At 37.1% G+C, this 13,231-nt stretch overlaps 1 protein-coding gene and 1 long non-coding RNA gene across 6 annotated transcripts in view; one reads left to right on the plus strand and one right to left on the minus strand.

The window, feature by feature from the left end:
• The window catches only part of LOC129729594 (uncharacterized), a 114,426-nt gene extending 111,008 nt beyond the window's left edge, over nucleotides 1–3,418 (plus strand). For 4 of the 5 annotated variants that reach the window (XM_055688282.1, XM_055688284.1, XM_055688283.1 and 1 more), the window contains 5 exons: nucleotides 69–246; nucleotides 307–519; nucleotides 579–970; nucleotides 1,028–1,189; nucleotides 1,256–3,418. In XM_055688282.1, coding sequence (XP_055544257.1) covers nucleotides 69–246; nucleotides 307–519; nucleotides 579–970; nucleotides 1,028–1,189; nucleotides 1,256–1,640 — 1,330 coding nt within the window. In that variant the 3' untranslated portion in view covers nucleotides 1,641–3,418. The remainder of the gene's footprint in view (nucleotides 1–68; nucleotides 247–306; nucleotides 520–578; nucleotides 971–1,027; nucleotides 1,190–1,255) is intronic. The other variant, XM_055688287.1, reaches the window with a different exon arrangement.
• Nucleotides 3,419–11,600: 8,182 nt separating this feature from the next.
• LOC129729596 (uncharacterized) lies at nucleotides 11,601–12,881 on the minus strand. The gene is made up of 3 exons (XR_008728706.1): nucleotides 12,419–12,881; nucleotides 12,021–12,246; nucleotides 11,601–11,953 (listed from the first exon to the last, which is right to left on the minus strand). It is a non-coding gene; the product is annotated as an uncharacterized LOC129729596 (long non-coding RNA).
• Between the last annotated feature and the right edge of the window lie 350 nt (nucleotides 12,882–13,231).

Below are 13,231 nucleotides of genomic sequence, written 5' to 3' on the forward strand. Positions count from 1 at the left end.
GTAAGTTATTGAATACGGAAAATGCTTCAAAGAGGTGTTAATTTACCTTTTTTCTCAATTCGATTCAGTTCACTGATTTTTATGGCGATCGAAAACTGTCAGCAAAAGGCACTCCCGGTAAAGGAAATCTACGCCTGGATTGTGCATCACTTTCCGTACTTCAAAACGGCACCGACCGGGTGGAAGAACAGCGTGCGGCATAACTTGTCCCTGAACAAGTGTTTCCAGAAGGTGGAAAAAGCGGCGGTAGGTTTCTGATTGTATTTGTTTCGAAATGGATTTTCAAATTCCCTGCAATTGAAATAGGACTCGTCTTTGCAGAACCTGGGAAAAGGATCCCTGTGGATGGTGGAGCCCCAGTACCGGCCCAATTTGATTCAGGCTCTGTCGCGGTCACCTTTCCACTCTGGATCGGGAATTGATAAGACAACCTATAAGGCGATGCAAGCGCAACAACAGCAGCAGCATCAACGATCTACGGATAGTCCCACCAGTAGTGTTGGCAGTAGCTATTCCAAGGTACGTTTATTTACAGTAAAGATTATGGTTGGGGTATGACATTTGGCTTATTCCGGCAGGACAACTTTCCATACCTCGCTAGTCGTTTAGCCCCAGGGGAGGCTCAGAATGGAGCTCATGCGCATCATCTGCATGGTTTGCAACATCCGGATCTGGATGGAGATGACTTCAGTCGATCATCGACGCCAATAGACTATGATGGCGATCTACCGCAGCCTTCCTCGGTCCACGGACCCTACCACGTGACTTATCTTCATCACCCTCACGGTGGACCTCCTCCGCCTGAAGCAATAGCTAGTGCTGTCTTTGTGGGTGCTGCGTCGGGCGTTCAGACAAATGACGCGGCTGGTCGCGACTGGAGTGCAGACACGATCGATGATGTTAATGCAGCGACTGCCATGTTGGCACTGAAGCACGGACCAAAAATTTTCACCGAGGGATTCCAGAATGGGTAGGTTTTATTGCATTCTAGTTGTGGATTTTTTGTTAACCGTTGTTGATTTTGTAGAACTCCACCGGTAATTACTACTTCGCCAAGCGAAGATCATACCTACTCAGCAGGTGGTGGCATCCAAACATCCGGAGCTAGTGGTCGCTCGAGTCAAGCCAACAGTGACAATATCAGCAATGGAACTTTATCCGATGCTGCCTACGAGAGCAGTGAGGAAAGGTTGGTTCGAAGAGTTTCCATTAATAATGACACATATGTTACTGATTGTGTCTTTTATGTGAACAGCCAAAACCTGCCGGCAGCGGATGATCTGGAAGAGCAGCGTCGTCAGGCCGGTGTTGATGCGCTACTCAATCTGGCCGGTATTACCGATTATGCCTCATCTACCACCAGTCAGTCCGGAACGCCGTCGTCATCGCTGAAAAGACCTGCATCGACGCCGTACGATTCCGGTCACCAGTCACCGTACCAGCAAGCGTCCACAGAGAGTACGCCTCCGTCGGGCTACAGCAGCGTGGTCGCTAGTCAGCCGGCTCAGCCACCGTTCCGAAACTACTACATGCCGGATGATCTGAGCCAGTATTCGTCGCCGTCGCCGCCAAAGAAGAGCAAACCCTCGTCGGCTAGGATGCTGAAAAAGTTCAAGAAGAAGGCCTCCTGGGTACGGTAATATAGTGCCGAAAGGCGACGCTCCGGCCTCGACGCATCGTCCCGGGAGTCGCAAGGTGCGGTCGGTACCGAGCAGTAGAGATACCACGGGGCTAAAGCCTGGTTGAAGCTACGGGGGATAACTGAGTCAGTTGAGTCGTAGAATTCCCTTTCGTTCAAATGTGTTTCGTGTTTAAAAGTGGCTACTCGGATCACACTTCCAGGAAGCCATTTTTTTTCACATTAGACGTTTGGACGTTTATAGTACAGGAAACTTTTCGCTTGAACTCGACAGTACGACATGAAATTATAACTCATTTATTTCCTAAGCTTGAATCCTGCGTTGTGAAAGGGATTTTACGCCAATCCAGCTAACCGTTGGTTGCTGCCCTCTAACATGAAACTTTGTTAGTTTGGCTACAGTTGGTGGCACTCTAAATCGAATTATCAATTTTCATAGATTCCATAGCTTTAGAGTAAAAAATTTAGATTTTGCTCTTGAAAAAATGCTTAAATTTCCAATGTCACCAAACTCCCAAAGTTTCACAAAAATCGGAGATGGGTTTGCCAACTTCATAGTCTAGTTTGCTGAAATCCCCAATGTTTGTAAAAAAAAAAACTAAATAAAATTGTGCAGGGAGGAATGAGGAAGCCGAAACAAAAAACGAAGCATATTTCAGTCGGAGGAAAAAAGGAAATCGCGACGGCTTTGGTTTAGATGTCCTTGTAGAAAATATTTAAAACTTACCACAAAGTTTGGCACTGAAAATTCCAACATTGTTGACATTCTACCGATGGAAGATGAGAAAGCAAAAAAGAAATAATAGAATTTTGCAGAACTAGTTTTTTGTACACTTCAAACAAACCAAAATTGCATTTTTTTTCTGTTGAAAAAGTTATTATTTATTTAAGCCGTTAGTGTAAAGACAAAGGAAAAACATTAGATAGAGCTAGTGTTTTGCGTTTTGTTTTTTCTATTATAGAGTGTGGATTACGAGTCCCTTTGTTTAGTTTAGCCGTTAGGTTACGACCGTTGTCAGTGGATAACGCTAATAATTGAAAAAACAGAAAACAGAAAAATTCATAGAAAATGAACTTAGTCACTCGCGCCTATGATTTTTACTAGAACTATAGAACGATTTTTTTCTACATGCTATCTATTGTAAAAGGGTGAAAACGGATGTAAGAGTTTGGGTAAGATGTGAGTAGAAGCTTAGAAAAAAAAAACAAATGATAATCTGGAAAAAACACACACACGCAACACACATTTACAGTGAAGAGTAGTAAGACGGAAGCAAGCATGATTTAGTTTAAAGTTTAGTGGTTAGTGGATGCTGTACGTTAACAATAAATCAAAAAACTAACGCGTCGTTGACGCGAAGCCGCGCTTGGAATAAAAATAGTTATCATAGTCAGAAACCGAAGCAAGCCAAGCATTGTTTATTTTGCTTTTTCGGTGTAAGGTTTAAACGTTTGCTTAAATTTGTGTAAATTTTGTTTTGTTTTTTTACTTCATTTTGTTTATATTCTAATTGCCGTCTAACGCACGCGCGTTTGCGGCTATCGTTGCTAGACAGGTATGTTAGTATTTGTTAGGGATTTATGTTAAGCCGCGGGCAGATGTGTGAGAGCAGGGTTCGATTTCAAAGTTGAGGTTAAGTTTCTAAGAAAAAAAAAATTAACCATCAGTGTACTCACTGTTAAGGGAATTTGTTCGTTTTTAAGCATGTCGGAAAGCAGCAAGTCGTCTTACTGAATCATAATAGTAAGTAATATAGAGAATATCATTTATTGATTTGACGTTTTGGTTGTTTTATTTTCTTTTTCTTTGAAAGCCGCTTCTGAGTTTCGAATCTAGCAGGAAGAAAGAGAAAGTTTTCGCCGATTTATCATGCGCTGAACAATCATATTCACTTCTAAAGCTAACGAATCAGTACTGAGTATAAAATACCATAACTTATCTAGATAAGTCAGATGTTCATCAAATCATTGCGCCTAACTACGCCTGTTGCCTAAACCTAGGGAGTATCTTTCTGAGAAAAGTGCACTAGTCAGAAACGATTTTGATGTTGATCTCACTAGGAGTTACATTTAGCACATTTAGCGAACAACTAAGTTCAATGAAGACACATCGTAGAAAACTATTCGAAAGAAAAACATAAAATAAAAAACAAATTGTTTGTGCATCATAGATGCACATTTCGAACGACTTAGATGTGCCAAATCTCAACACAGTGAACTATTGTATCACAAAAAAAAAACAGTAAACACTAGTAGCCTTCGTTTTAGCGCCTCGTTGTTAGTAGTATTTAGGAAATTTGTTTCCCTAGGTTCTTTGCTGTTGCAGATATTTCACGTAATACAGAGTTCTCCTCGAGAACTAACCAACTGCTGTTTCATCTATAATCTATTGTTATATAGTCTTCCAGATGTATATTTACACACGTACACGTACATGGTAGGTTATCTATTGGCGAACGCAACGCATTGAATACCACTCACACTCACTTGTAGAACTAACCTGTTAAATATAGAGAAGAAAAAAACAACCTAATTATTTAGAGAGCTACGAAATGTTAACAAGAACAGTAAACTAAAATATCCTCTGCTTAGAAACAAATAAACTAAACAATAATTCTAAACGAACAAACCCTTAAACTACTGGAAAACGTATTACCTTTACGCTTCAAAGTTACACCACCTCGTGTATAAGAAAGTTATAACAAAATACACACACAAACACATACTCATCTACTCATAATGTAACACTCGAATCGGGTAAATAAAATTTCGAAACAAAAAAAAAAAAAAACAACAAAAATCTGCATCGTATTGTAAGCATGGCAAAGCTGTAATTAGCACACACGCGGAGTCGCTCTGAACATTATAGAATTTACCGAACAAAGTAAAAAGCGAAACAAAAAAAAATACAAATACTAAATAGACTGCACATGAACTTTACACACTGGAGAACCTTTTAAGGCAACATGTTCTTACGACAGCAAAACGGAAAAAAGGACTACCGAAACTTTGACAAAAAAAAAGAAAACTATCAAAAATAGGTAACAGCATCAGCATCAGTGCTAATTCTCCGCGATTCACGCACGGTCCAAGTTGAGTGAACAGAAGACAGCAACATGAAAAACAAAAACCGTAGGACTAGTTGAAGAATAAAACAAAACAAGCAATATTACTACCAAGTAGTTTAGTTTTGTTTTTATTCACCCTCTTCTCTCAGCCTTTTTATCTTGTAATCTCTTGCACTGGTGCGTATGATGATGAAACACCATGCGCCTCCATCGAATGAAAAAAAATGATGGAGTCGCCCAGCCTTCATGGCAGCAAGGTACAAGTGCGTGCAGTAGGCAGTGCCTAGATAGGGTATAACTGCCTTTAATGGACCACTTAGTAGCCGAGCTGCAAATTTTGCAAGAAAAAGCCGAAATATCTAAACTAAATTAAGTATTTCATTATGTATAAACATGAAGTAACATGTTTATCATCTTTTTTGCATGAGAAACAACAAGATAATCACCCTTATTCTTGTTTACGGCCGTATCGCTTTCGTACGAAAGCAGCAGCGGCGTACGAATGCGATACGAACACATACGAATCCGATTCGTTCTAACCAATTCGAGCTTTCGAACATCGTTGCTTTCGTACGAACGTGTCATTCTTGTTTACGTACGTATGCGTATCCGTATTCTTTTTGCTCTCGTTCGTAAACGTCAGTCAAAAGTTGCGAATCGCTGTACGTATCGCTTTACGAATCGCCGGCGCCGGTAGTTTTTTCTCGTTTTTCTGCTGTTTTATGTAAATTGTTTTTCTTTTTTAATCGAATAAGCCGAAGAAGATTTGTTTTTTAGTGAACTGTTAAATAAAAAACTTTTGTGCTACTCGATTTGCTAAAATGAAAAGGCAATCGAAAGTTGTGAATCGCCATCGCCGCGAGTTGTTTTGGTTATTTCGTGTGAAGAAAATCGGATAAATTGGACAAAGTTTCTTTTCTAGTGAAGGGTTGAGTGATGAAAAAATTTGCTGAAATCGTTGCCGGATATTTGAATCGTTTTGTTAGTGCTATCAGCAATATCCTTTAAGCCAGTAAACTTAGTTGAAACGTCATACTAGATTATTCCCCCACGAAAACGGCGAATGTTTATACGTTTAACCCAACGAACAAGCAAAGTTGTTGCATCACTGATTGACGATGGCTTATTAAAATTTACAAGGCAGGTCTAATGAGCAAAAAGACCTATTTCAGTGATCAGGATGCAGGACCGTTGGCGACACCGAAATTATTACAAAAAGGTTAACTTGATAGAAAAAAAACTACTTTCTTTTAACTAAAACATTTGCATTTTAGATCCACCGGTTGAAATACCTCCAAGTTCGTCGATCACACCAATATCAACGTTTTATGGGGGCCAGTGCCGTAGGAGCTGATTACAGCGGAATGTACCGCTAATTGTTACAATTCTCAAAAAATTGTGAGGATATTTCGGCTTGTTTGGTTTGCTGACGAAACCTGCCATTCGTTAGTTGGGTGTTGACTGACAGACAGACAGGGCTTTGATTTTGATAAGGATACAAAATAATTACAGACGGTATTTGATTGTCATAATACATATCTTATTGCTGTTTCATGTGTTGTTTTTGCAGGTGAAAAACAGTATGCCATCTAACGTGCCACCCACCATGCCAATCACAGTTTGTTCATATTCATAAAAGGACCACCACCCATGAACGGCATTGTCGAAGACAATTTTTTAAAATAACGACTTTTACGACTTGGTTACCAATCAAATTGAAAATCGTGGAACAATTTTATCGATAACAGTGGTGGTGGCGGCTCTGGTAGTGGTCGGCGCCACTAAAGCAACTGGATGAACAATTATCGTTGAGGCCTCCGAAGTAGCAACTACCGGCCACTATGGCTATCAACCATTATTCTGCTTGTATAGAGCATATTTTTCATAGAGCATAATATAACAGCGCTTAGTATATAAGATGAAAACTATGCCAAATGAGCTAACGTCGAATATCGACCATTCTTGGTTTAAATTAAACTTTACTCACGTTTGAATAACTTAAAAAAAGCTCATGTGTCATTTTTGACTAACAAAATTCTTAATAAATACTCTTTCTATTTACGAAGATAAAAGTTGTTTTTCTTTTAAATTTTATTTTTGAGAAACTTAAAATTAATCCGTTATGTACTACAGTCATACCTCGATATAAGGCAACTTTATTTTTATTTTCATGACGTTATATCGAAGCAAAACATTTTTTTTTCAATTTATGCAAGATTGTTAATGGTTACTCAAAGATGCGCGAAAACCTATTTTCCATAACCTATCAGTATTTTTAAACCTTTCTCACGCCCATTTAGAAATATTTTCAGAAGCAAAAAAAATATTTTTTTCGATTGATACAAGAGGTCACAAAGATGCGTGAAAACCTATTTACCATCACCTATCAGTATTTTCAAACCATTCTCATGCCCATTCAGGAAAATTTTCAACAAGCAAAAAAAAGTTTTGTTAATTGATGCAAGACTGTTGGTTGTTACTTACAGATGCGCGAAAACCTATTTTACATCACCTATCAGTATTTTCAAACCTTTCTTATGCCCATTTAGAGAAAATTTCAACAAGCAAACAATTTTTTTTTAATTGATGCAAGACTGAATTGTTACTGAAGAATGCGTGAAAACATATTTTCCATCACCTATTAGTATTTTTAAACCTTCCTTATGCCCATTTTGGACAATTTTCGCATTGGTTCCAAAACATACTACAAACATTTTTTTGAAGCAATTTATAGCCCAAAACAGTTGCTGTATCATTTATTTTCAATTTCAATTTAAAAAGTTACGTTATATCGAGTTACGTTATATCGAGGTTGCCTTATATCGAGGTATGACTGTAGTATTGTTGTATTGTTGTAATCAAGAAAAAAAAGTGAAAAAACTTCTTCCCAATTTTCCACAACCGAGTTTTTTACTGTTCGTTCTACCGCACAGTAGGCCAATGTGTGAATAAAAACATATGATTTTTTTGAAATTTTAAAATATTCAGGATACACACGAACATTACGTTTTTTACAAATGAATAGTGTTGGTTTGTGACTCTGCATGAGAGTGGTAAGGTGAAACTTTCACCGCTATAAAGGACGACTTCCCGAAGTCCGATTGAGTTAAAACTTTGCATGGGGATTTCTTTCGAGACGACGAAACTTTCGATTCCTACTGCTAAAGGAATTTGAAGTTTGATTGGCATCCAGAGATCACGTGTCACAAATCGAGATCACGTATCAAATAACTGTTCGGTAGAACGAACGCGTCATAATGCTTGTAGAATATTGAAAAATGGTACAAAAATACTGAAATATGTCAAAATTAATAGTTTAAATTTGTTTCTTTCAGCTTCATTTTTTTTTCTTTTGTGTTTTTGAATACATTTGCACGAGGCCTTTTTTATCTTATCTCAGTTATTAGTAATAAAGTTTTCAAAGTACTGTCCAATAAATCAAGCAACTGATCCATAAATAATGAAAACAAAATTTTTTGACAAAAAAATCAGAATGGAGAAATAAAAGAAGTTTTTTTGAGGGGAATTTTGAGATCTATTTGTCGACTGTGACGGTTAGTTTTGTGGGATTGTCAGCCATTAGTCCGTGTATAAAAAAAGTTAAGCTTTAGATTCTTTTTCCAATTTCAACAATTTCGAGAATAATTTCATTCATGGTGTTAGGGAACATCCATAAATGACGCAGCTTTTCTAGGTTTTTTTACTCTCCCCCTTCCCCCATCGTAGCATTTCGTCACAAAATCAAGACCCTTCCTTTAGATAATCACGTAGCTTTATAACAAAACACCCCACCCCCAGATATTTGCAAATTTTATCATCAAATAGTAACTTAAGTTTTCGACTGGAATTGATGTATTATTTAAGGGATTTATATTTCGGCTTGCAGTCTAATGAATTGCGTTGATTTCTATCTGCTCATCACCAACGTTTCGGTCCTTCTATGGGACCATCATCAGGGCCTAAAATATATTTCACATTTTACGTACAAATTGATTTACATTAGGACAATATTACACTATATGACATTGAAAAACTACTCACTCGAGAACAGTAACCAACAAGTTAAAAAAATGTAAATATAAAAATTTGTCAGAAAAAAAACTCTTTTAATTTTTTACACACTATGACGATTAAAAAAACCGTTTTGACTTTTTTCCTAACCCGACTTCTTAATGACTATAATAGTCTTCAAATATTACAATAGTCATTAGGAAGTCGACTGAGGAAATACCCCTAAAGTTAGATTTCTCGTTAACAGAATGAACATATGAATCCAATTGACTGACCCGAGGACCTATCAATTAATGATAAAAATATTTTCAGAGTCAAAACAGGTTCGTTTTCCATATAGTGTTTTCGATGAAGCTGTAGATAATAATTTTGCCATCTCAAAAAAAAAAATTAGTTCTGTAGAGAAAAAAAAAATTATTTTTTATTTCTTTAGTTCAGTCAACTATCGTTGTTTAGCTAAAAGTGTGTAGTTTTTGTTATAGAAAAGATTTAAAAAAGGCGGATTTTTTTAGGTAATTAAATTTAATTAATTTAATTAAATGGTTTGTCTTCTTTCCCTAACATTTTATTTTTTCTCACGATTTATATTTTTTTTGGACGACATGTCGAAGACTATCAAATAAACCGTTCTGTCTAATAAATTTTCTCATTTTTTAAAATTTCAACCTTTTTTGTTTCTCATTTCTTCATGTTCAGATAACTATCAACGCTTCATTTGTTCTATCTAATTTGTCGAATTAAAATCAATGACGTCTTCTGTTAGTGTCATGCATTGAAAAATAATATTCTCCTGATGCATATATATATTGGGGTGGCAATGACATGTTTGAATAATTCCATAATCGAATTTAAAGAAATGACCTGTACAAAATTTCAACCCAATTCGACCCTCAAAACTGAACCATCCTCATGAAAAATCGAGATAAAGATGCTTTATAAACATTAAAATGATTTACCAAACCACATTTATATAGTACATATAAAGTAAATGTGTGTAGTCTACGAAGTTGAAAACTGATTTTTATTTGGTCCTTAGTATGGCACTTACTGAAATAAAATGGCTCAAAAAATCAACTTTTTTAAAAATTTGCAATTTTCAAAAATTTGTAACTTTTGACCCGTTTGATCGATTTTAACTTTTTCGACATCAAATTGATGGTAATGAATGGGCCTTTCAAGGAAAAATTCCAAACTGGACTTTAAACAACAATAACGGCGTAAATCATTATCCCAACCGAATTTCTCCGTTTTGAAGGATTCCAGACCCAGGAGACCCTACCGTTTGATTTATTTGGATTCCTCAGGAAATTTTACATAAAAATCGTTTTCAGTTTAGTTTAGTAGTTTAGCTAATTTTTAGTGCCACTAATTACATCCATATACATATTAAGCTAAAATTCAGCTAAAATCCGCCTACTAGGCTATAAATCAACAAAATTGTTTATTGGTATCAGGTGCGACTCCATCATGCAGTGACTTTCCAACGGAGACGCATGATGATTTCATTGAACGGCGTTTTGGCACTACAACAACAATAACGACAACAATGCAAGGCTATGCTAGTTTATTTTTTGCTGCTTGTTCAAATGTGGTAATCATTCACTAATGTAAATGAGCACCACCTTCGGACAAGCATCTTAATTAACTAGCATAGCGAAGCATATTGATTGCTCGAGCGCTGCCCGCGATTAACCAGGATCAGCTCTAATTGCACAAGGAACCTTAAAAATATACCTGGGAGTTGCAAACCAATTTTAGTGTGCAACAACCGCCGATCTTTATATGTGAAAATAAAACCGCGGGTTTCAGAAGTATCAGTTTAACACTAGTTGCTACTAGAAACCGAGAAATCCTCTGCATCATCCACAAGTATCAAAAGGACTTGACTTGGCTTGACTAAGTGACACCCCCCAGGTTGCTTATAATTATCTTGCAACCAATACGAAAAAATGTATATAATTTTCGCGGGTGTCACCTCGTTAAACATGATAGCTTAAAATTATTACATACAACAAACCGTACGCCAAACGCAAATTTTTGGCAATTGGACTAAAAGCAAAAATTATAACAGATTGGTTTTGTGATATGATGAATTATGCGCTTGAAAAACTATTGGAGTGAAGAAAAAACGCGAACGAAGTCTCCAACCAAACCTTTTTGGCTCTGCGGCCCCCTTTTGCTAAACACAAGGAGCTTCGAGGCCCCCCAAAAGAATTTCTTATACAAATTTTGCAATATGAGACTGCGTTTTCCAATCTCATATCGTCCTGCAAGCCTAATTTGTTTCACGCCTCGGTTCTAATACGCAGAAGAGTTGAAAATCCGCTTTCACAGAGATACCAAGAAAGATGATTTAATTACCTGTCAAATTTACCAAGAGCTTCGCGCCCCCCCTAGATGAGCCTCGCGACCCCCTTGCCGGCCGCGGACCCCGGAACCACTGTTCTAAGCAGAGGGCCATCACGAGACACATACAAACCCTTCACTCTTACAACATGTGGTCATTGAAACCGTAGTATTGAAATAGTCATCTCGGGCGCAAAGATAATAGAGCGTGAAATATCTGTTAACTTGCCCTCTTCAAGAGTAAACTGAACCGCGCTTGAATGAGTTTCCTGAGACGGCGAAAAAGCTTAGACACCTTCTTAATAAAAAAAACTGGCAATGTTCCATATATTCAAAGCCTAAATACTTGAAAAAGGGCATATATGTATGTATATATATATATATATATATATATATATATATATATATATATATATATATATATATATATATATATATATATATATATATATATATATATATATATATATATATATATATATATATATAATACAATAGAGTTTACGGACAGGAGTTAACTTAAAAGAGCGGAAAGCTTCAAGTAATATGGTTTAGCAACTGTATTTTATTTTTCATCATCTTCTACTCACAAAGTACATGACGAGAATTCTCACATCATAGGGCCATATTACAGTAACTTCTAAGAGCAACTTGCCTAATTTGAAATACATGGGCGAGTCGAGTCGACTCTTCTGTAATAAAGCCCTATTCGCTACAATCACACATCAATCCACTAGGACACAACTTCGTTCACTAGGCCCTTTTTGGGGTAGAGACAGCCAGACTACCACCGGCCGTGACACTAGCTGCACACAAGTTCGCAAGAATATCGGCATCAGCTTCAGTTCTGGCCTGATCCAGGATGTCTTGAAGCACTTTCCAAGAATAACTGAAACGGTCAAAATTTAAATAAAAATGAGTAACGTTTAAATTACTAACAAATAGATACAACATACCCGTGCAGTAATGTCATCTTTTTTGTCCTGTTGTTCCGCGCTGTTTGTACTTGCCATTTGCGTGGCTTTTCGAGTAGCAGCAGCAGCAACCAAGCCATCATGAGATCATTCACATCATCGCTAACATTTGACCCATCTTTGCCATACGTTGTGCGACGTCGAGATTGCGATCTGGACCTGAATCTAGATGAAGAATGTCGTCGTCTGTAGGTTCGACCTGTTTGTTCTGTAACAAAAAAAAACTCTTAAAAACAGCAGCACACAAATTTGCAACTTTTTTTCAACTTTATTAAGGTGGCTTTCAGTCACAGGCTGGTTCGCCACCATAATTTGCAACAAAATCGGTATCTGTTTCAGTTTCGGCTAGTGGAAGTAATCATTTCCATTAACAAACTTACCTGCTATTCAGGCCGCTTGTAGACCAGGATGATTTTCTTATCGGCCATGCATATTAGTCGCCTATATAAGAAAAAACTATCACTCCTGCCGAATCACAATTCAAATCTATCGGCTTTCACCTGAGGACACGTTCAATTATAACATATTTACCAGAATTAAGCAGAATAAACTGCCTACAAAATACAATCCAAACTGCACAAAAAATGTAAACAGAAATTTTATCGCATCATGCTGGCCCTTGACGTGCTTATGTTTTTGCATCGGAGTTCGTAAATTTGGTTCCAATTTCATATTTCGCCAAATAAATTTCATTCCGGAAATGATAATTTTTGTAGCCGCGTTTATCTTACATTTTATGCATACGTTAACTGTCAATGTTTTTCAAAAAAAGACCTTTTCATTATGCAAACTATTATAAAAACATATTTATTTTTTATCCAATTAAAAAATGGTTTGCCGTCAGGAGCCTCGCTCAACCGGCTTGACACACTTGACATCTCCCTCCTTATGTTCAAACCTTTTCTAACCCTTAAGTCTAGACACCAACCTTCTTTGTATAGACATCCACCCGTTTCGCATACGTATCGCATTCGTATGCGATACGAATGGATTCGTATGGTCTTTGTACGAATACAAGAATGGCATTTCCGAACTCATTCGAATCCATACTTTCGTACGAATGTTGGATACGAACGTAAACAAGAATGAAGGTGAATACCTCTATTTTCTTGTAATAAAAGAAATAAATCATCGCTTCAGTTTCCTTTAATGGGCCACCGTTTCCTCATTTGGACCACAACAGTTTCCTAATT

This window comes from Wyeomyia smithii, chromosome 3 (genome assembly GCF_029784165.1).
Source record: "Wyeomyia smithii strain HCP4-BCI-WySm-NY-G18 chromosome 3, ASM2978416v1, whole genome shotgun sequence".
Taxonomy (NCBI): domain Eukaryota; kingdom Metazoa; phylum Arthropoda; class Insecta; order Diptera; family Culicidae; genus Wyeomyia; species Wyeomyia smithii.